Source organism: Salvelinus namaycush, chromosome 27 (genome assembly GCF_016432855.1).
Source record: "Salvelinus namaycush isolate Seneca chromosome 27, SaNama_1.0, whole genome shotgun sequence".
Classification (NCBI taxonomy): domain Eukaryota; kingdom Metazoa; phylum Chordata; class Actinopteri; order Salmoniformes; family Salmonidae; genus Salvelinus; species Salvelinus namaycush.
The window spans coordinates 37,666,421-37,690,945 of record NC_052333.1 but is presented as its reverse complement, the minus strand read 5'-3'; the positions used below and the strand labels follow the sequence as shown (position 1 = coordinate 37,690,945).

At 43.5% G+C, this 24,525-nt stretch overlaps 1 protein-coding gene across 1 annotated transcript in view; it reads left to right on the top strand.

The window, feature by feature from the left end:
• Window positions 1-24,525, top strand: part of LOC120022862 (RNA-binding motif, single-stranded-interacting protein 3-like) — a 195,614-nt gene that overhangs the window by 19,570 nt on the left and 151,519 nt on the right. The window contains exons 2-3 of the mRNA XM_038966907.1: window positions 1,088-1,146; window positions 22,857-22,948. Of these exons, the coding sequence (XP_038822835.1) occupies window positions 1,088-1,146; window positions 22,857-22,948 (151 nt within the window). The remainder of the gene's footprint in view (window positions 1-1,087; window positions 1,147-22,856; window positions 22,949-24,525) is intronic.

Sequence of the window (24,525 nt, the reverse complement as noted above, 5' to 3'; positions counted from 1 at the left end):
TCCAATCTGTTCTATTGCTCTTGGGAGACGCCCTCGAATTCTCTCAGTGATTACAAATCCCTGTTGATATTTCTTACTCACAAGTTTCCGTCTGTAGCCCAGCGTCCCTAATGGCACCCTATTCTTTTCATAGGACACTACTTTTGACCCAGTCTAATTGGGAATAGGGGCCATTTGGGACGTACCCACAGTCAAATTCCCCATGCGCCTCTATCCCATCAAGACAACAGTCTGATTGGTATCCAGGAGGCTGTAGTGTTAGGCTGTAGTTTTCCTCTTTGTGCTCATCAGTTCATAACTGCCACCCACCCCACCGTAGCATGCAGTAAATAGAGTTTCCACTGTGAGTTGAGAAACGGCACAATTATCCCCCGCTGGTGAAATATGAGCCAGGATGCTGCGCACTTCCCTATTTACTGAGAGAGAAGCTCAATTTCCTACGCACACACAAGGGCACGTACAGGCACGCGCGCATACACACAGTAACAAACACACAGGCAGGCGCGCACACACACAAAGAGAGAGCTGACTGACGCAGTCATCCTCTAGTCCACGCGCAGTCCGTAACGGTGAGTTTTTTTTGCCGCAGCGAGTCGTAGTGCAGTTGTTTGATTAATGGGAGAGATGAAGTGGTCGTAGACATTCCCGATGTGTTAACTTCCGCTGTTTATTTCCCAACATCGGTAATGGTTATCGAGAGAGCATTCGTGGCTCGCTACATTTATTTATTGAATAGGCCAAGTGGGGGTTGGAGAATTGAGAGAGGACAAATAGCCTACTGTAATGGTAATAGCAGTACTGAATTCTAAGAATATTCCAGATGTCGTTTTGTTCTAGAAACATTCCGCCTAGTCGTTCTAAAATGTTACTCTGCTTCGCCAAATGTTGTTATGAACCGTTGATGAATTTTTTGACATTAGTGCATTGTTGTCCAACTTTACGACTGGTAGTTATAGAGGTATGGAAAAGATGGAGGAGGCACTTTAAATGCTTGATGTCTATTTGAGTGATGTCATGCCTAGCCTAAGGTCATAAAGCCAGTCTAGTGTAATACTAAAATGCTCTGTCATCTCTTTTCTCTTCACAGATATGGAAAAATTGTGTCAACCAAGGCGATCCTGGACAAGAACACCAACCAATGCAAAGGTACGTCACCAAGGTCATTGTATCCCAAATGGCACCCTATTCCCTACGCAGTGCACATGCTGAGCCGTGTGTTAGCCACGGGAGCCTTGTGTCTGCCACCGTCCGTGGCGTGACGATCACTCTTCAAGGCAGATGTTGTCATAGGAAGCGTTTGGAGCCAGGCCCTGGCCTAAACATAGACCTCAGTCAAGGAAGCGCCTGCATGTTGTAAATCAATGATTTAGCAGGTAGCGCTAGCTGGAGGAAGGATGGAGGTAAACAACTAGTCCTTGTGATGACGCTCGCTCGCTGGAAGGACGTCAGAGGATAGGCAGTTGTCGTGCAACCCCTCCCTAGCCACAGTACGTCTTCGTTCACTCTTTTTCTTTCCTCCTCTTTCCTGGAAAACAGCATTAGCCTGTGCTCTCTGTATACTCGCGATGAATGAAATGTTGACACAGCAAACCGAACAATGGCGCCGTGACAGTAGCGGCTCATATTCAAAATGCTACTCGGGTATACATATCCAATGAGAAGGCTAACAGGCAAGTACGGTTCAGGTAAACATGGATTACTATCCCTCTCGTCTTTCGTCTCAAGCTATTTGTAGAGCTATTCCCTGCTCCAGCCGAGCTGCTGCAGTACTGTAAGTATAATACAAGTACTTTTCCTTTTGTTCTCCTCTTAAGCCTGTTGCACACTCTACGCTAACGGCAGCTCCGTCGCTCTGTTTGTGTCGAGTCCTTCAATGGCTAAAGCCAGCCTTGGAGGAGGAGAGAAGAAAAACTGATTAGTCTGGTACTTGCCCCGAGGTGTCTGGCAGCACTGTTTAAGCGCTATTGAACTTCCATCAATACTTTTAATTGCTTTTTGCAGCTTCCTCACTCAGCAACGCGGCCCCCTTCAAGGTGAAGCCGCCTTCCTAGCCGTCCTTACCTGGATAGATCCCACCTGTTGTGTGCCGGGTCAAATGTGGAGGCTGGAAAAACCCTCGGCGTGGCTTAACCACCTTTGTGTGGGGCGGCAGGTAGGCTAACGGTTAAAAGCTTTGGGCCAGTAACCGAAAGGTCTCTGGTTTGAGTCCCCGAGACGACTTGGTGAAAAATCTGTCGATGTGCCCTTGAGCAGGGCACGTAACCCTAATTGCACCTGTAAGTCGCTCTGGATAAGACCGTCTGCTAAATTACTAAAATGTTAATGTGTTGCTGGTGACTCATGTAGGCCATCATAAGTCAGCCTGTTTCCCTTGTTAGGAGGATGGATGGACCCATTGCTTGTGGAAAACAGGGAGAAAGGATTGAGGGAGTATCAGGGTACACCAGAGGTGAGAAGTAAATTGCAGATGAAGTACAGTAGAGTCTCTCTGTGTCCAGGCACTGGCCTGGTGAGTTATGATCTGAAAGGCCAGGCACTCAGCTCTGCGCTCGCGGGTGTGGGAGACTAGTTTCCCATACCTCACCCGCCTGGAATGCAGTGATGCCAAGAGCCAAGTATAAGCGTCTGTATTTTACGAGTGGAAATGATGGTCCAGCCCTGAGAGAGAGACAGAAAGAGACACAGAAGTAGACACGGTGTGAGAGGGAGAGAGAGAGAGTAATGGTCTCGTCAGAAGCCATGTGTTTCTGTATAAAGGCAAATCTCTGGCATATTCCTTTCATGTAACCTATGTCTCTGATCACTATTGACAGCCAGGGCCTCATTCCTTTCATACTGATGTTGAAATACATGTGCAATATATTTCAGATTTTAGAGAGCTTGACACAGAGGGCCTGTGTTTTTTTTTCTTCTTGATCCCTGACCAGCATTTCTTTTTTTATTATTGTCTCCTAGTGAGGGAGCAATGTTGTAGCATTACCCATAAGACCTTTTTATGATAACATCAATGTTCAGAGGTTACTCTAGTCTCCACGATCTGCTTCTAAATAGATTTGTTACTTTCAAAAGATGCTCTCTCATCCTCTCCATCCTTGTAAAGGTGAATGCATTTCCCCTCAAAGAGAAGCAGGAAGGCATGGGTCAGAGCAGGCTTCGTGTCTGTCATAAAAAAAGAGCACCGCGTCGCCCTGATCCAGTATCACTTTGTTTTCAGTCGTCTGCCCTTTTGACCTGGCGCTTGTTTAAATGTCAGAAGCAGTGCTTTTTTTTTTTATTATCACCGTGGCACCATCAGACAGACAGCGAACCGGCAACAAGCCGGGCCAATTCCCTCTTCCTCCTATCCTGTGTTATTTGTATTTAGTTCAGCTCAGTGAGCGTGCAGTAAAGCGCGAGAAAAGGGGAAGGTGCAAGAGGTCAGCAACCAGTCATCTCTGGGAAAGATGAAGAAAATGTGAGATGCACTGAGAGAAAATAGTGGGAGATCAACCTGTTTGTTGTAGGGAGACAGCGATGTGTGGGTCACTGTACAAGTGTCACACACAAATGCACGCATGGTCCATCATTGCCATAGTGCCAGAATAGCAGCCTAGGTACTCCTGTAAAATTGTAAATATTAATAATTTTTTGGTACTGTTGATAGCATTTTTTCCCCGAGATGTTTTTGTTAGCTAATTAGTTAGCTATCGACATGGTATAACTGGCAAATCAGATGGTTTCACCTAACTAATGCGTCACTGTCATCAAGAAGCTCAGCTAGCTAACTTGCTAGCAAACTAGCTAGATATGTTTTGATTTGAAGTAAGGGGAAGGCTCGTTGAAGATGCAGAGGTTGAAGTTTTTTGCAGTTTTCTCCAGTGGTTAGTGTGCTTTTGTGGCGGCTGTCGTGTTTTCACCCAGGTGGGTACAACACATCGGGAGTGGGGAAGTTCTACCCATGGAGTTTAACTTCAGAGACTTTTACTGAGAAGCACTGCTTCAGAGATGGCACAGGCCAGGCTGCCCTGATGAACGGCTCTGGACCAGTCTAAAACCCCCTTGATGTGACCACCCTCCAGGTCATCTCCGGACTGCCTCTATTGTAGCCTTCCTCCTGGCGCTGACTGCTCAAGCCATGAATTAACTACCCTGCCTGCCATTATCCATTACTAACTATTTGTTTTTGCTTTCCAAAATTGCATGTTGTTTTTGTTTGTTTGCTTAAAGCACTTTTAGATTGTAATGAAAAGCGCTATAAAAGTATGCTACATTTTTTTATTTATTATATTATTTATACTAGTACAATTGCTCAGAGAAAGAGGTTTTGTTTAACAAGTGATTAAAACAATTGTCAAAAAGGGTAGGGGTCAAGATTATTGAAAATGAGGTCCTGCCGAGTGGCACAGCGGTCAAAGGCACGGACCCGGGTTCAATCCCGGGCTGTATCACAACCAGTCGTGATCGGGAGTTGCACGATTGACTCAGTGTCGTCCGGGTTAGGGGAGGGTTTGGCCAGGGTGGCTTTACTTGGCTCATTGTGCTTTAGTGACTCCTTCGAGGCGGACTTGGTGCCTGTGGGCTGACAGTCATCAGGTGAACGATGTTTCCTCTGACACATTGGTGCGGCGGGCTTCCGGGTGAAGTGGGCGGGTGTTAAGAAGCTCAGTTTGGCGGGTCATGTTTCGGAGGACGCATGACTCGACCTTCACCTCCCTGAGGGGGTAAAATACAAAAAAAGATGATTGAAAATAGAGGTCTTTGGCGTTGAAATGAGAATGCAAAAAAATAACCTCATACCTACTGTAAAATATGGTGGTGGATCATTGACGCTATGGGTCCTGGGTCCCTTGTTAAGATCAACGGCAGGACATTTTAGCCAAAAACCTGGTGGCCTCTGCCAGGAGGCTGGAACTTGGACGCAAGTGGATCTTCCAGCAAGACAATAACCCTAAGCACACATCAAAATACACAAAGAAATTGTTAATTTGCCACAAAATCAACATTTTGAACGCTACCTTTTTGAGAAAAAAAAAATATTACAGAATCAGACAATCTTTTTCTCTGCCAATTGTATCAGTATAAAACAATATAATTTTCCTTTTTTTTGCGTACAATACAGCTCAGTATTTGAATCATTTATTTAATACAGTCATTTTTGCTCATCTTTATCAAGGGTGTCAATCATTTCGGAACCCATGAAAAACACACTCGCAAAGAGTGCACAATCACATTGAGGCTAGGATAGTACATCCTCTCCTCTCCCCCACCCCCAGCCTACACCCCCAGCCACACACTCATCCATCTGCCTTAGGACTCAATGGCTCCTGCAGCAGCCAGGACCAGATCAATCAATCCTCCGCCTGCCTAGATTCACAGCGTGGCTGCCTTTCACCTCTGCATCGCACGGGCCTTGAATGAGCCTCTCCGTCTTCCCATCGCTGACTCACGCCCTGGACTAGCCGGAGAGCAATGTGAACAGGAAGTTGTGAAAGGCTTTAAGGGTCGTCGAGCTCTGTGGGTAAGAGGGGAGGCATTCTCTCTCTTTCTCTCCCTCTATTGTTCCCTCTGATTCCCTTTGGATGTTTCTCATTTAGTAGGAGTGAGATATGGATTAGCTTCATCTGAGGGTCTGGGGGAACCGAAGCCACTCATTTTCCATCCGGAGGCCCCGAGGGCCTCTTAAAATCTTGAAAAAGGCAGCTCAGGCATTTGAAAGAAAGCAGGGGCTGGCCGAATGGAGACATTTTATATTTTCCTGTATGAGCCCCGAGGCAGAGGAAATGACCTCAGACCTTTTAAAGGACCTCCGTTTCCTCCGCCGGGAGATAAGGCCGCTGAGGGCTGAGATTCACCAAGCCCGCCTGCCGGCGCGACACCGCACTGAATTGTGGGAAATTAGATGAGACGATTGGCTCCCGCGACTTTGTTCTCTTCTCAGCTGCCTGTTGTTCCTCAATAGCTAGGTTTCCATCCAATTTGCGACAGATTTTCATGTGAATATTAAAATTTTTGCAACAGCTCGCAGATATGGTGCAGGTAGACAACCTACATTATGAGATCATTATGGATAAGAGCAATATTATTTTTATTTGTCAAATGGCACCAAAACATCGATCGTCACAAGAATAAGACCCTCAATATTTATTGGAAAGGAGCATCAAGCTCATCACGTGCACTTTCACCACCCTGTGAAGTTAATCAGAACTTATTTCATTTGTTGCCTAATAAAATGCATGGTTTCCTGAGTTGTAGTGGGGGGACCACACAAACATATCCTCGCGTGACTCCAACTTTACTTCGATGTGATGGTTATTATATCATATTTACGCATTAAGGCGTTTCCACCGCAATTTCTCCCATAATTAATTTGACTAACATATAAAGATCACACCATGTCTAACGAACAAACTGTCTTTCGGCGCTTATTACGTTTTTACCGGCATATCCTGTTTCCATCAGCCCGGTTGTGACTTTTTTCATGCATCAGGTAATTCAGTCGCATGAAATGGTTGGATGGACACCTGGTAACCACATAACCTGTCATCAAGTTTATTTATATTGGTCCTCTATAGCTCAGTTGGTAGGGTATGGTACTTGCAATGCCAGGAAAGTGGGTTTGATTCGCGGGAACACACGCACATAAAATCTATGTGTGTATGGCTTTGGATTAAAGCGTCTGCTAAAAGGCATATGTTATTATATTAGATGATAATTAAATCCACATGGTAATTACATAGAAGGTACACTACACAATATCACACGGCACTTCAATAATGTACTTTCGAGGATTTGCAAACAAACGCCCGATAACCCTGCTGGCGTCTTGCTGTGAAATAATTACAGGTTTTAATGAAGGTTTAAATACAATTAATTTCCAACACACTGTCATTATTCCTTGTGTACGTAATAACAATTGTAGTGATATAGCAAACTGGTACATTTGCCTAATGATCCTGTAGAAATTATACAGCATATAAATTAGGGCATCACTGTCTAGGCTTGACCATTACAATTGCCTGCATCCATACACTAACCCCCTAGCACAGAATGACCCTTTAATGGAGAAATATCTGCCATGTTAGGCCCTATAAAGCGAGATTTATGGCTACATTGACGGCTGAGTATAGTATTGCATGATCCCGAGCATAAAGGAGAATTGATGAATGAGGTTGCGCTCTCCAAAAAGCCCTGTTTCGGATTGTCCCGTATGGCTTTTCGGGGGAAGTGGCGAGAGAGAAAGGCAAGCGATTGCTGTTTGCATCCATTATTGGTTTCTCATTAGAGTGGCCGACGTATAAACATTTGTCTATGTTGTACACGATGCCGGCGTAATTAAGGATTCTCTCCATAGCCCCTCTGCCCTTTGAAAGTGAATTATGTGCAGATGAGAATCTCAACTGAAGTGCGGCCAGCAACAGACCTCTTCCAAAATGCCTCTCTCTCCCCAAAAGCGATTCCAGAACGAGGCGAGCTATGTAGAAATGAGAGCGGCAGGGAGAGAGACCGTTAGCCTTTCCCCTGTTCGCATGTGTATTAATGACCTTAATTAGTAATCGCAATGGGAGTATTCCATTAATTGGGTGGCGTCCAGCACGCAAACCTCAATGTGTTGCACTCATAATCCATTCATTTAGTTTTTCTGCAGAGCCTCACACAGCTCAAGCCCCCCCCCCCTCTCCCTTCCCCTTCCATCTCCCATTCCTGTAAGCCAAGACGCTCTCTCGCCTTCCGAGTTGGCCGCTCACCAAGCTGGCGTCTGATTGGGCGAGCACATCGTAAATGGAACCCGGCCACCACATTCCTCAAACAGTGACCTTTTGTCCCCCCCCCCCCACTTCCTGTGCTGCTCCCGTTGGCAGTGTGGTCTCCGCTTCACTTCCAGTCCAAGCCAGCCGGGAGACCAATGCCCCGGGGGACAGCAGCACAGTCTCCGTGCCGTGAGCCCTGAGCTCTGACACCATCCTTGCTTGTGTTCTATGTCGGTTCCATCCTTATACAACTCTGTTGGGCTCTCTCCCCTCCCATTCCATTGACAAATGGCCTTGAGGGGTATCAGTCGAGGGCGTATCTATCACCATTTTTTTTATCAGAGAGCAACTGTCGCTGGTGTGGTAACCACAATGAGGGCATCGGCCTTCCCTTGACCTGCCAGGAGTTCGAGGGGTTCACCCCTGCATCTTCCTGAGTAATGATCATATCCTTGATTAGTTAAGGAAGGAATAAATCAAAAATGCATGAATAAGGGTAGATGGGTGCGGCTTGGCTGTTCCTCATGAATTAATCCGAGCTGGGGGACAAAGAGGGCCGCACTTAAAAAATACAGGAACACTTTGTCCTTGTCATGATTTTAATGTTTGTCTCTGCCAGGGAGATTTATTTTTTTCGGGGGCCCTTCTTGATTTTTCATTGATCTATGCTTTGTTCAAATATTTGCTCTGTCTGCCCATCTTTGTGCACTCTGCTGAGGTGATTATGTTGCTGTTGCTGCATCAACAATCAGGCAGACCCTGATGTACATGTAGCAGAAAATGGCACTGTCTGTATATGAATTGTACCTCTACAACTCCAAGCTTTGTAGGCTTAAGTGCCCCCCCTGGTTCTCACCTTTCCATGTATTATGCCACTGTTTAAAGCCAGGTCTATTGACATTCTAGCCTATGACCTAAATTACTTAAATCGTCAAATGAAATGTCATGCATGAAGTAGCCCTCAAGCTCCTGAGTGGCGCAGCGGTCTAAGGCACTGCATCTTAGTGCAAGAGACGTCACTACAGTCCCTGGTTCGAATCCAGGCTGTATCACATCCGGCCGTGATTGGAAGTTCCATAGGGCGGCGCACAATTGGCCCAGCGTCGTCCGGGTTTGGCCGTGGTAGGCCGTCATTGTAAATAAGATTGGTTATTTAACTGACTTGCCTAGTTAAATCAAATAAAATGTAAAAGAAGAACCAATGTTTTTCACTCCCTCACACTAGACCTACCACATCACTGCATACAGTATGTACACATATATTACATGACCAAAAGTATGTGGACACCTGAACGTCGAACATCGCATTCTGAAATCATGGGCATTAATATGGAGTTGGTCCCCGCTTTGCTGCTATAACAGCCTTTACTCTTCTGGGAAGGCTTTCCACTAGATGTTGGAACATTTCTGCGGGGACTTGCTTCCATTCAGCCACAAGAGCGTTAGTGGGGTCGGGCACTGATGTTGGGCGATTAGGCCTGTCTCGCAATCGGCATTCCAATTCATCCCAAAGGTATTCGATGGGGTTGAGGTCAGGGCTCTGTGCAGGCAGTCAAGTTCTTCCAACCAATCTCGACAAACCATTTCTGTATGGACCTCACTTTGTGCACGGGGGCATTGTCATGATGAAACTGGAAAGGGCCTTCCCCAAACTGTTGCCACCAAGTTGGAAGCACAAAATCGTCTAGAATGTCATTGTATGCTGTAGCGTTAAGATTTCCCTTCACTTTCCAAGATTTCCATTCACATTTCCATTCATCACTCATCACTCCAGAGAACGCGTTTCCAATGCTCCAGAGTCCAATGGTGGCGAGCTTTACACCACTCCAGCCAACGCTTGGCATTGTGCATGGTGATCTTAGGCTTGTGTGCGGGCTACTCTGCCATGGAAACCCCTTTCATGAAGTTCCCGAACAACAGTTATTGTGCCGACGTTGCTTCCAGAGGCCGTTCGTGTTTTGCCAGAGGATCCATCCTTAAGGTAGACTCAGCTAAATGAAATAGATGCACAAAGTAAACCACATAGTGGGCCAATTTCTGCAACAACTAAGGGCATTGAATAGCTGGTTTGGTGCTACCAGGCTCTAGCAGCGTGTGCACATGCACAGATACTGTGTGTGACTGTGAGAGCAAAGTGTTGCATCTCGCTCATCTCTATCTGCGGTGTCGCTTGTGACAACGTCATTTCGCTGAGTCTACCTTCAACAACCTTTTGACAAGTAATGAACACCTTGCAGGTCTCTGCCTCCCTCCCTCTCAAGAGCTCTTCAGATGATGCACCCAACACATCTGGGTTACGCTATTAAGCTATTACCGTGTAACTGAGTGGCGAAAACAATTACACATCTGAATGGAGACCAGGTTTGCTGGGCGTCAGTGTTGTAGCACTCCAGACTGGTCTTGGTCTCGAGTTTGGTCTCGAGACCACATATTGAGTGTCTCGGTCTTGTCTCGGTGTCCTCCTCATTTCTTCCCGAGACCAGCAGAGTAAAAAAAAATCATAATTATCAGCTTCCATAAAACCACTTCACCAGGCCAAATACATACACTCCTTTCTTAAAACAGTTACATTTTAACAGCCTTTATATGTATTATAGACGTTACACAGTGGTGAACTTATAGGCCTTCAGTGTGTGACAGGTTAGTACAGTGGTGAACCTATAGGCCTTCAGTGTGTGACAGGTTAGTACAGTGGTGAACCTATAGGCCTTCAGTGTGTGACAGGTTAGTACAGTGGTGAACCTATAGGTCTTCAGTGTGTGACAGGTTTGTGATTCTGAAAGGACAGCAAGCGTAATACCAGCTCACTCATGTAGGAGAGTCCAGTTTTGTAAAACACAAAGAGCCAGTGGAGGATATACACCGTATTTTTCAGTGGGCGTACTTCTTAATCCCTGAAAATGGTTTTATTTTACCTGGATTTAATTAGGCAAGTCAGTTAAGAACAAACTATTTTTTATTTATTTACAATGATGGTCTACACAGGCCAAACCCAGATGATGCTGGGCCAATTGTGCGCCGCCCTATGGGACTACCAATCACGGCCAGTTGTGATACAGCCTGGATTCGAACTAGGGTATCTGTAGTAATGCCTCAAGCACTGAGATGTAGTGCCGTAGACCGCTGCCCCACTCGGGAGCCCATACTGATGCTTATCAAAGTAGTGTAGTGGAGGTACACGACTTATCAATTATGTAGTACAATAGAGGAATCATGCACAAAGTAGCCAACACAATCGCAAATCATGTGAAATATATTCACATGCACACCGCGCACATAGCCTAGTTTTAGCCTAATGGCATCTGCAGGCAGCAAGAGTGTTTTGGCGTGGAGCAGCTCACAGAAGAATTACATCAGTAGCCGGTAGGGCAGGAAAGACGTTTCAACATATGATATCTACCATTAAAATGCTAACTAAGGCAAGCACTTATATACATTTAAACTCCGTTTTTCAATATTCCTGACATTTAATCCTAGTAAAAATTCCCTGTCTTAGTTGGGTGAATTTTGGCCCATTCCTCCTGACAGAGCTGGTGTAACTGAGTCAGGTTTGTAGGCCTCCTTGCTCGCACACGTTTTTTTTCAGTTCTGCCCACAAATGTTCTATAGGATTGAGGTCAGGGCTTTGTGATGGCCACTCCAATACCTTGACTGTGTTGTCCTTAAGCCATTTTGCCACAACTTTGGAAGTATGCTTGGGGTCATTGTCCATTTGGAAGACCCATTTGCGACCAAGCTTTAACTTCCTGACTGATGTCTTGAGATGTTGCTTCAATATATCCACATAATTTTCCTGCCTCATGATGCCATCTATTTTGTGAAGTGCACCAGTCCCTCCTGCAGCAAAGCACCCCCACAACATGATACTGCCACCCCCGTGCTTCACAGTTGGGATGGTGTTCCTCGGCTTGCAAACGTCCCCCTTCTCCTCCAAACATAACGATGGTCATTATGGCCAAACAGTTCTATTTTTGTTTCATCAGACCAGAGGACATTTCTCCAAAAAGTATGATCTTTGTCCCCATGTGCAGTTGCAAACCGTAGTCTGGCTTTTTTATGGCGGTTTTGGAGCAGTGGCTTCTTCCTTGCTGAGCAGCCTTTCAGGTTATGTCGATATAGGACTCGTTTTACTGTGGATATAGATACTTTTGTACCTGTTTCCTCCAGCATCTTCACAAGGTCATTTGCTGTTGTTCTGGGATTGATTTTCACTTTTCGCACCAAAGTACGTACATCTCTAGGAGACCTAACGCATCTCCTTCCTGAGCAGTATGACAGCTGCGTGGTTCCATGGTGTTAATACTTGCGTACTATTGTTTGTACAGATGAACGTGGTACCTACAGGCATTTGGAAATTGCTCCCAAGGATGAACCAGACTTGGCTGATTTCTTTTGATTTTCCCATGATGTCAAGCAAAGAGGCACTGAGTTTGAAGGTAGGCCTTGAAATACATCCACAGGTACACCTCCAATTGACTCAAATTATGTCAATTAGCCTAATAGAAGCTTCTAAAGCCATGATGGAATTTTCCAAGCTGTTTAAAGGCACAGTCAACTTAGTGTATATAAACTTCTGACCCACTGGAATTGTGATACAGTGAATTAATCTGTCTGTAAACAATTGTTGGAAAAATTCCTTGTGTCATGCACACAGTAAATGTCCTAACCGACTTGCCAAAACTGTAGTTTGTTAACAAGTCATTTGTGGAGTGGTTGAAAAACGAGTTTTAATGACTCCAACCTGAGTGAACGTTAACTTCCGACGTCAACTGTATGTATATAAATATTGCTATCAGGTTGTAAATCACAGCTGACCTGGTACGTTGTTCGCTGCCTCCAATCGGGATGCACTGTTTCAGTTTCAATGACTCAATATTCTGGATAAAAACAGACAAATGTATCGTTGGCTGGAAATGTCAATACAATCAAACTAGCAAGGGCAATGATCACAAGTCAGTCATAAGGAGGCTAATAGGTTAGCGTATCTATTTATGTAGCAAGCTAAAAACACAGAGCATAACGTTAGCTAGATAGCTAGCTAGCTGCTTCGTAGAATGTCACCTCACTCCATTGGAGGAGTGGGTGAGTGACTGACTTTTTCCCCTCATTGTTTTTTTTGGAGCATATGTACAGCTAGAAATGTAGGTGTCATTTGGTTAGCTAGCAAGAACTTGAACGACGGATATTCAGTTAGCATATCTCTTGCGTCCGCAAATTCACTCTGGCTATCTACTCCGATTTCAGAGCACTCTTGTCTGAGTGTGCCAGAGCGCAGAACAACTAATGAATGTACAAATGTGCAACACCCGCTGAACGTAGGCAAAAAAAGTAATAGTTAGTCAAGAACGCTCTAGATAACATGTAAACAGCCTAACCAGCTCTGCTACGGCGAGTAAAATGGTCAGAGTGAGGTGTCATCTCATTTGTGTTTGGAAGTAGCTAGCTGGCAAGCTAGCCAACTTTAGCCAGTTAGCTTGGGTGCTTGTCCGTGCAATTTTGATGCCCAACTTGCTGAAAAAGTTTGAGAGGGTTCCTTCCTTCGTTAGATTTTAGCTCATCTTGCTCTGGCTATTATTGGTTGTTGATGTTGTTGTTGTTGATGTGCATAACTGAGGGATAGAGAACCTACCTTTTCATGGTTATTTGCAAAAATCCATTCAGGTGTATTTTGTGGCTTTTGGTGAATCCGTTCGAATGATCTAAAGTCGCGCTGTTGCAACTGTCTGTAAACACACAGTCCAGTTCAAAGTGAATGATGACAGGCCCTACTGTCTGTAAACACACAGTCCAGTTCAAAGTGAATGATGACAGGCCCTACTGCCTGTAAACACACAGTCCAGTTCAAAGTGAATGATGACAGGCCCTACTGCCTGTAAACACACAGTCCAGTTCAAAGTGAATGATGACAGGCCCTACTGTCTGTAAACACACAGTCCAGTTCAAAGTGAATGATGACAGGCCCTACTGCCTGTAAACACACAGTCCAGTTCAAAGTGAATGATGACAGGCCCTACTGTCTGTAAACACACAGTCCAGTTCAAAGTGAATGATGACAGGCCCTACTGCCTGTAAACACACAGTCCAGTTCAAAGTGAATGATGACAGGCCCTACTGCCTGTAAACACACAGTCCAGTTCAAAGTGAATGATGACAGGCCCTACTGACTGTAAACACACAGTCCAGTTTGGTGTGAATGATGACAGGGCCAACTGTCTGTAAACACACAGTCCAGTTCAGTGTGAATGATCGAATCAAATGTATTTGTCACATGCGCCAAATACAACATGTGTAGACCTTACCGTGAAATACTTACTAACAAGCCCTTAACCAATAGTGCAGTTCAAGAAAGAGTTAAAATATTTACCAAATAAAATAAAAAAGTAACACAATAAAATAACAATAACGAGGCTATATACAGCGGGTACCGTTACAGAGTCAATGTGCGGTGGTACAGGCTAGTCAAAGTCATTTGTATATGAAGGTAGGGGTGAAGTGACTATGCATAGATAATAAACAGTGAGTAGCAGCAGTGTAAAAAACAAATGATGGAAGTGGGGGGGTCAATGTAAACAATCTGGTGGCCATTTGGTTAATTGTTCAGCGGTATTATGGCTTGAGGATAAAAGCTGTTAAGGAGCCTTAAGGAGCCTCTTGGCCCGTGTGGCAATTAGCTTGTTTGTATAAAGGCCACTGTAGCTCTGATTAGCTATAGCGCACCGGGCTGTGTAGATTCCAGTCGTGGACAAGACAGATATATTTATTCTGTTTTATTTACTGCAGTGTCTATTAATTGTCCAAATGCACGGCCCCTTTCTCGCTCTATGTTGCTATATAATTTTCACAAATGCCTGAGTATTCGTAATTCCCAAACATTGTAAGAAAAATTGTCATATTCGTCCGAGGGGTGTATATAAACAGATTTGAATAAGATGTCATGTTAAAATGCTGTCAGTTCCACTTTAAATGCAACAATGTTTCACACACATGTTCTTTTCACAGAGATGGCTAACAGCAGCCACTGCAAACTAGCCGACAACAAAAGCTAGCTAGCTAGACCCTGGAAAAACTACTGCTCACTATTTCGCAGTGACCAAGTTTCCATTCGTTTTTGTAAAAACGGTCCCGCCCATTAAGTCAAAATGTATTTGGTTGATTCCACTGTCACTCCAAAATCATTTATCTAGCTTCTGATGGCCTAGCCAATGGCTGATTTAGCTAGATCGATTTTTCTCCCCAGAAACCAGCAAAGAAAAATCCTGATTGGATCTTTTTTTTTTCCTAATCAGTGTTAACCCTTTCCTTTCCAACAAAAACTGAAGAGATTAAATCAGAACATCATTGAAAATAATAATATCATTATTATTATATTATTATAATCATTATTTTATAAATCCTTAGCCCTTCTTTGAAGGCCAATTGTCCCCAAATGTGTTTGGGTTAGTAATCATTTGTAGAGTGGCTCTATTGTCCCTCAACATGTCTTTATTCACTCTTCTGAATGTCTAAAGAATCCACATGTTGTTCTGAAATATGAACAGTGAAATACTGGACATTTTCAACTCTTATTATGGTGCTGATTTGACAAAATCACAACATGGTCTTGAATTGGACTCACATTTTTCTGGTCTCGGTCTTGACTCTGTCTCAGACCCATTGTCCCCCTCCCGGTCTCGCTAATGACTCGATTTCGCCCACTCCTCCGGTCTTGTTCTTGACTCGGACTCAATTTGCTCCGGTCTTGGTCTTGAATCAGTCTTGTTTTAGGTGGTCTCGAACACAACACTGCTGCGCGTTTAGGATATTTTCTCACTAGCATTATTCTGCCCACTCAGATCAATTAACACCAGTTGGCTGTGAGAGGTGTTCTTAAAATGAGCAAATTAGAATTTTCAAAGCTGGTTCGGGGTCTCTTAAATTAGGCTAGCCATTTAGTCAAGACTGGCGCATTTGTAATTCTCTCTCATCTAAATGGAGCTTAATTTAAACACTGTGAACTGAGCGATAGTTAAACCCGAGCTGTCTCTCTTAGTAACTGGGTATTTAAGTAACATCTTAGCCCAATATACAGTAGATAGCTTTATGAGTCCACAAATCATAATGGAACATTTATGATAGCAGGCTTTCCGGGAATAAGCCCTCGTAATTCTTAATTATTGATACAAAATAATGTCAACTGCTTATCAATTAAATCAACTGTGCCACAGGAATGTTGGTTTTGGAATTACTGTACCTCAGAAACCCAGTTACTTGTTTTGATTGATGAGAATTTGAGTAAAATACTATAGCAGCTGGACTGTATGGTGTTGTACTATACGTTACCCCTGGGCATTGGTAGGAAGGCGAGGGATAGAGGGAAGGAAGGAAGGATTAACTAAAGCCCAGATATGAAAATACTTCAGTATTTGAATAGTCAAGATGATAATCTCATATCTATAGCATCTGGTTGATTTCCTGCTCTGCTGCACTGAAATGTAACAGTTCTACAATAAGCAGTGCTTTACAGTAACATTTAGGTCTGCTACAGTAAAAGTGGTGGCGACAGACAGAAGATCAATGGACAGCGCCTGCAGCTAAGGGAGGCAGAAGGTTATTGATCAGATGATGAGTGACATGTCATTATGCAGCTCTACCACCCCAGGTAGAGGTCCATACCCAGTTGATCCATTATGGGTTGAAACCCAAAGGGCCTGTTTCCTAGCCTTGAACTAAAAAGCATGCTCAATAGAGAATCTCCATTGAAAATGCTTTTTAGTCCAGGACTGGCTTAGTCTGTATCCGGGAAACCAGTCCGTGGTGTCTGTACCCAAGGCTATTACTGTACAGTACAGTATATACTGTAGGTGTTCTGGAACAGTATGAGGTCGTTCCTGACAGGAGTCCACAGTCTGTAATGTATGGTGCCAGTGAGCTGTGCTGTCCGTGTCCCCTTGGCCCTGTGCCCTGGCACTTTGTCCTCAGCAGGGCACTGTAGCTCACAGACAAGAGCTAAGTCTCAAATGGCACTATATTCCCTGTATAGTGCACTGCTTTTGACCAGGGCCCATATGGCTCACCAGGGCCCATAGGGCTTTGTTTAAAAGTAGTGCACTAGGAATAGAGGGGGCCATTTGGGACGCAGACAAGGACACTTTTATACCTGGGAGAAAATGACAAGAAATACAATGAAGCCAATACGGTGCATCAGTGAGAGATGAATCCCCCATAAATCCATGTTGCAGGGTTGATAAGTGAATTGCCTGTACCACTATCTCGCCTGTAGTGTCTCACATAAAAGAACGCTCCATAAGTTTTATTTGAGGGGGGAAAAAATGGGATATTGTCCCCGAGCGTTAGGCTGACAAGTTGACATTGAATGTGTGAACGGTAAATGAATGTGTAATAGCTGCGTGTTCTGGTCTGTACGGTGCACACACGTACACATGCATGTGTGTGTTGCTATGAGCAGTGTGCATGCGTGCGGGCTGGGTTTGTGTGTGTTTGCAGAGATTTTATTTTATTTTATTTGGATCTCTTTTAGTCCCCTTTTGGACTAATCTTCCAAGAGTCCTTAAAAATGTAAATACAATTTATAATACGAACACATTTCCACATATAACACACTATTACAAACATACATAATATACTAACATAATGACCCAATAAATACTCAATCTAAAAAAATATAGATTCTTCATCTACTATAGTCCCACAACATTTCTATGTATTATATTTAAATCATTTTAAAATAATGTTTAAATTTATATAGTGAAAGGTTTCTGGTGTGCTCAGTTAATTTATTCCATTTCTTTATTTCTCTAAATCGAAATGTTATTTTGCCTATTTCTCTTTTCTGTCTGGACAACGCATAGATAGTGGACAATCTATTCCTAGTATTTACGGAATGTCTGTCTCTTACCAACTGAATACCGTTGTGAATAGAACTTGGCCGTTTTAAATGATGTATATTATGAAATAAAATAAGCATGTTCCTTTCAATTATCTTATCGATTGATGACCAACCATGAACATTGCGCATGACTGCAACAGAAGAACCATATCTCCACCATAAAACCATCCTTGCTGCTTTGTTCTGTGCATTCTGCAGCCTCCTAACTTCACTTGAGGATGCATTTCCCCAGACCACAGAACAGTAGTTCACCTGACTCTCAATTAATGCTTGTGTTATTTGCTGAAGAATTTTTCCTGGTTAATATTTAGCTATCCTTCTGATAATGTTTGTTTTAATATATATATTTTTTTACATAGATTAGTTATTTGAGACGACCATGATAAGCAGTTGTCTAGCTGCACTCCCAATAGTTTGGTTTCTGCCACTTCTTCAATTTGTACTCCTCCCATACTTAATTGTATCCCATGCTGTTTTGGCCTTTTCCTAGTTGAACAGACCAACATAACTTTGGTTTTCTTGGTGTTTAAAACAAGTTTGTTTTGGCAAACCCACTCCCTGATATTCTCCAAATCTCCTTGTAAAGCCTGCTGTACCTGTTGAACCGATTGTCTTGCTGCATAAATTGTAGTATCATCTGCAAATATAGTAGCTTGAGTTTCAGCTAAGGCGTAGGGAAGGTCGCAGAGAAACCCAGATGAAAACACGTCTGTCCTACCAGTGTGTTTGCGAGGGGGAAGTGGTGTCATGTGAATTGTCAACTCACTGTGCTGTTACGCCCTGATGGGACTGATGGGGTCAGAGGTCTCCAACCCAAAGATAACATTTCTATACATGACTTGACATTTTTTTTCCTCCGAATGATCCCTCAACCAAGATATATTTATTCCGCCTCAGTTTAGACACAGACGCACACACACACACACTGCTGGTTTGGTAGTGCATGGACGGGTTCTGGGAGCCTTTATTTTATTTATCGCCAGTCACCCAGTCCAGGAGGATAAATGAGGAGGAATGCAGAGCCTAGCGAGGATCCTCTCATCTGGGTTTGGAGCGGGACCAACCAACCCGGCCTTGGCTGCAGCTAGCAGCTAGCCACACACAGACACACACATGGACACATACAGACACATACACAGGCACAAAACGCACACACAGCTGGCCCAGAATGCCATCCAGCTCAACATTAGGAAAGTGTTCTTAATGTTTTGTACGCTCAGTGTATGTTTGCTTTGCCAATGCGGTAACACTTTCCATGCCAATAAAGTATTTTGATTTGAATTAAATAAATTGGTTTATTTAGAATAATCTGAAATGCTTTTTTTTTTTTACAGATTACAAAAATTCAGAGCTCCGAAATGGTATATCATACACTGTGATTGGAGGAAGCATGGTAAGGTTATCCTGCTTTAAAATATGATAAACATGTTATCCCACATCGGAGACGAGCAGGAGAAATGCCCTTGAAAGATTTTGAGTGCTAGCGAGCTCTTCTTTGTTTACGCCCATTCAGCATCGTTCACACACTCTTTAAGCCATAGACCCACCCATCTCTTTAAGAATTAACATGTGAAAGCATGGCCAACCATCAGCATGGTCAACCCCTCCTCTCAGCCAATCATGGCCAGCCAGAAAGGATCCTGTCTTTCTCCCTATGTCAAATCAAATTTGATTTGTCACGCGCGCTGAATACAACAAGTGTAGACCTTACAGTGAAATGCTTACTTACCAATAATGCAGTTTTAAGAAAAATAAGTGTTAAGTAAAAAATAGATAAGTAAAAAATAAAAGTAACAAATAATTAAAGAGCAGCAGTAAAATAACAACAGCGAGGCTATATACAGGGGGTACCGGTACAGAGTCAATGTGCGGGCACCGGTTAGTCGAGGTAATTGAAGTAATAGGTATATGTAGGTAGAGTTAAAGTGACTATGCATAGATAATAAACAGAGAGTAGCCGCAACGTAAAATGGGGGGGCAATGCAAATAGTCTGGGTAGACATTTGATTAGCTGTTCAGGAGCCTTATTAAAGGACTTAATACAATGAAATGGTTATTTGGCCCTACTGTGAAGTAAGAACAAAGTCATCTGCCCCCGTTGGGCTGGCGTGTCACATTTATTTGGAATGCTGTAATTCTATGACACTATGTAAAGCAGCATGAATATTGTTTAGAGTGGCTGTGTGTATATCCTCTCTTACAGCATGCAAATGCTCCTCGATAGTCGTTCACGTGTGTAACCGCGGTAATTAACAATGTGTGCATCAGCTGCTCTATCTCCTTGATGACTCACTTGGATGTAAGCGATTACATGTAACTGTTGTAATTCTGCCTACATGTGACTGAACCGTTGTCCATGCTGATGGTATTATTGTATAGTAGTATGCAATGTAAAACAGGATCATTAGAGCTAGCAGAATATGGAAATGGAAATACTGTATCGAAATGGGAATATCAATTTAGGAGGGTGGGCCCAAACGATCCAGACTATTATGCAGATAAAATATGCACATTTCCCCCCCGATGTAATTAAGATTAACATAGTTTTGATAGCAAAATGCATGAATGATGCATGCCTGATTTGATACATTGATAGGTACATTGTAATAAGTCCTTTATCTGGTTTCAGGATATTGTAGCTATGTAGCTTAGCGTTAGCGGTCTAGCCTAAAGTGCATTGCGTTTTCATAGGGGCCTCGGGCTCTAGCTGCGCTCTGCAGAGCGTCTAGGCTTCACCATCCTAACCGGCAAGTCTGTCTTTATTTCGACAGCAGCAGACAGACCAGGCCCAGGAAATGCGATAAGGCGGTTCATGTTTCTCTTCATTCTGCTTCCATTTTTTGTTGTTGCTGTAGATGTGCGGTATATCAGACGTGGTGCGTCTACTCAATCATGTCGAGCCGGCTCTTAGTGACAGATATAGATTTTTTTGTTTGCGTACCACTAGGATGTGTTTGCGACTTCAAAGCGATGCCTTCCTCCTCCATTCCCTCACCATGGGTGTAATTCCAGAGAACCCTCATTAGAAATAGTGTACTGCACCTCCTCGTACTTGCCTTATAACAACACGTGGAGTGCAGTTTGTGTGTGATATATATATATATTTTTTTAAACGCTTGAATTGAGTGAAAGGTTGTCTGCTGACCCTGATGTATTCTCAGCATCTTAGAAGAGAGTGTTTTGTACTTTCCGAATGACTCTCATGGCAGGCACACAGACACGCTTGCACGTTGGCTCCCCAGTACAATACTGCCTGTGCTGTACCATGTTAGACACGCATACAGTCATTGACGACTTCACCGCCTGCCATATTGAACTATCCTCTCCTTGTCCTGACCTACATTGTCCTCTCCTGACTCCCGCAACTGTGTTCAGTTGAACTCTCTCTGTCAGGGATTGTGTTTGGTATTCGCGGGTCTTTTGAGGTCGCGCCGTAGTGCTGTGGCCTTTTGCCCTTGGTCTCTGCATAGAGCCGACCACAGCGACTTCCCAGTGCCATACAGGTAATCCCTGCTCTGAGGAACCAGCACTCTCCTACCTCTGCTGAATGTAGGTCAACAGTCTGTTTCTCAAACCCCTTTCGTGTTCCTCTTCCACTGAACATTCCTTTTTATACTTCACCATTCACCTCTTCAATATTCTATTTATGAGCTGGTTAACTGCGTCTCAGCTGGGTAGAACCATCCGATCTGTTTTGGCAATATGATTTAATTCAACCTTATTTCACCTCCAGCTCTTACAGTAGTGTTTCCTAATTAACATTTGTCAGTTTTCCTTCATTTTACCTTCCTGTTGTTAATCAGACGGGAGCTCAATTCCGTTCTACCACAGGTTATGATTTTGCCTTTATTTCACGCTCCTTTACCTCTATCGAATGCAGGAAACTCCACACACACGTTGGTGTGTGCGAGTGTGTGTTTCTGTGTGCTCGCCCATGTGTGTGTGTGTGTGTGAAAAAGTGTGTAAAGCGGAGCCACACCAGCTCCCCCCATTATCCCTTTCTAATTACACTTTCCTTGTGAAACAGTGGACCAGAGGCCACCATTGACTGCTTTTAATCGGGAACCAAATTTTAATTAACACCGATGCAACTCCGCCGCTGATACATCCCCGGGAATGTCGGGATCACAATAACTCATAAATCACCGCTGCAGATTCATTCTCGTCTTTTCACCACTGATGAATTTCCAGAGGGGGTGGGACGGACGAGGGAACGAATGAAGGCTCTGGTACGACGCCGTCAACCTTTGAGAGATTTGTTGCCGGAGAATTAAGAGCACTGCGAAATGAAATGGCTGTTGTTGGCTGTGTGAGGAGCGTGGTGGCCAACGTCAGCCTCTTCAAATATCAATGGGCTGAAGGGTTTTTCGTTTTGAGGGGGATTCCTTGCGTTAGAAGGAAAAAAACGATTGGCCTGTTGGTGAATACTTTATCTGTGCATTGTTGTGATTATTTTATAGTTTTACTGGAAAATGTGCTTAAAACATTTACTATTGAATACAGCATTGTAAAATGTAGCCTAGGACTATAAAACACGCTATATATTCAGCATTGTATAATGTAGCCTAGGACTATAAAATACAGGTGTATATTCAGCATTGTATCCTCTTAAGGATCCAACCCATTTCTTTCAATGACATACCCAAATCTAACTGGCTGAAGCTCAGGACCTGAAGCAAGGATATGCATATTCTTGATACCATTTGAAAAGAAACACTTTGAAGTTTGTGGAAATGTGGAATTAATGTAGGAGAAAACAACACATTCAATCTGGTAAAAGATAATACAAAGAAAAAAACGTGAATTTTATTTTGTACCATCATCTTTGAAATGCAAGAGAAAGGCCATAATGTATTATTCCAGCCCAGGTGCAATATAGATTTTGTCCACTAGATGGCAGCAGTGTATGTGCAAAGTTGTAGACTGATCCAATGAACCATAGCATAGCTCTTCAAAATGTGCCTAATTGGTTTATTAATACATTTTCAAGTTCATAATTGTACACTCTCCTCAAACAATAGCATGGTATTGTTTCACTGGAATAGCTACTGTAAATTGGACAGTGCAGTTAGATTAACAAAAATGTTAACTTTCTGTCCATGTCAGATATGTCTATGTCCTGGGATTTTTTGTTTGTTACTTACAACCTCATGCTAATCGCATTAGCCTACGTTAGCTCAACCGTCCTTCGTCTATCTCCACCTGCATTTTTCATCATTCTCTCCTTCTCTCTTTCCCTTCAGGATATGGCTTTGTGGACTTTGATAGCCCAGCTGCAGCACAAAAGGCGGTGTCGTCTCTCAAAGCCACCGGGGTGCAGGCTCAAATGGCTAAGGTAAGAACTGTTAGCACGTTAGCATCGTTGCTCAGTAGGCTAATATAAGACAGGCTCAAATGGCTAAGGTAAGGACTATTAGCACATTAGCATCGTTGCTCTATAGGTTAATATAAGACAGGCTCAAATGGCTAAGATAAGAACTGTTAGCACGTTAGCATCGTTTCTCAGTAGGCTAATATAAGATAGGCTCAAATGGCTAAGGTAAGAACTGTTAGCACGTTAGCATCGTTTCTCAGTAGGCTAATATAAGATAGGCTCAAATGGCTAAGGTAAGAACTGTTAGCACGTTAGCATCGTTGCTCTATAGGCTAATATAAGACAGGCTCAAATGGCTAAGATAAGAACTGTTAGCACGTTAGCATCGTTGCTCAGTAGGCTAATATAAGACAGGCTCAAATGGCTAAGGTAAGAACTGTCAGCACGTTAGCATCGTTGCTCTATAGGCTAATATAAGACAGGCTCAAATGGCTAAGGTAAGAACTGTTAGCATGTTAGCATCGTTGCTCTATAGGCTAATATAAGACAGGCTCAAATAGCCACGGTAAGGAGCTGTTAGAATGTTAGCGTCCTTCGATGCCTTACACCCATTGCATACACTACAATATACAAATATTTAAAGTTGCATGGTCTTGGAGAGAATCCCCAGACCCCTATCCAGATACAGACCCAGAAACAGATCGTGGTGTGGTAATGTGTGTGAGATGGTGGGAGGACACTCTAGCCTGCAGAAGGGGAGTTTAAATATGTTTTATATGTTTCCAATGGCTCTGTCTCCCATCTCTTCCCTAACTACTACACAGTGTATGACAGGGGCAGTGCTGTGGCCATATCCAGTTCAGCACCATTATGTGTGTGTGTGTGTGTGTGTGTGTGTGTGTGTGTGTGTGTGTGTGTGTGTGTGTGTGTGTGTGTGTGTGCACCTGCGTGCGTGCATGCTTTCTCCTGCTGCTGGTGCCCTGTGGTGGACACTGTGTCAATTAGACTGTGCTCTGGTTGTGGTGCGCCCGCCTGTCAGGTGCTCTTTGATATGATTGTGTGAAAGTGGAAGCAGATGAGAGGAGCTGGAACATGAGAGACCCCGGTGAGCTCCACAGCTTGAGACAGTAAATACCATACCATACCATAAGGCCAGCTAGCCAGAGGCTTAATTGAACATTTAAATCTTCACTTGTTTTGATGCTGCTGGCATTGGTGCTGATTAGAACTGTGGTGATGAGGAGGAGGAAGATGAGAGAGATATTTCCATTTTTATTCACAATTCCAATAATGATGATGGTCAGGATGACGATGCCAGAAATGATGATGAAGATTACACCCCCGTTATTGTGGTGGAAAAATAATGGGAGCAGCTAGGAGAGATGATATCCTGCTAGGTGCTCAAGTATGCCATCTCTCAAATGCACAATTTACCCATTTCCTCTCTTCACAAAGTGTCTGTCCTTCCTCTAATATTTATAAGAGGCCACACACAGAGACTAGAGATTAGGGTCTATGCTCTTTCCCAATTTAATTGAAAGCCTTTTCTTTGTATTGCTTTCTTTTGTCAATCAACATTCCCAGCTGACCTTTTTAAA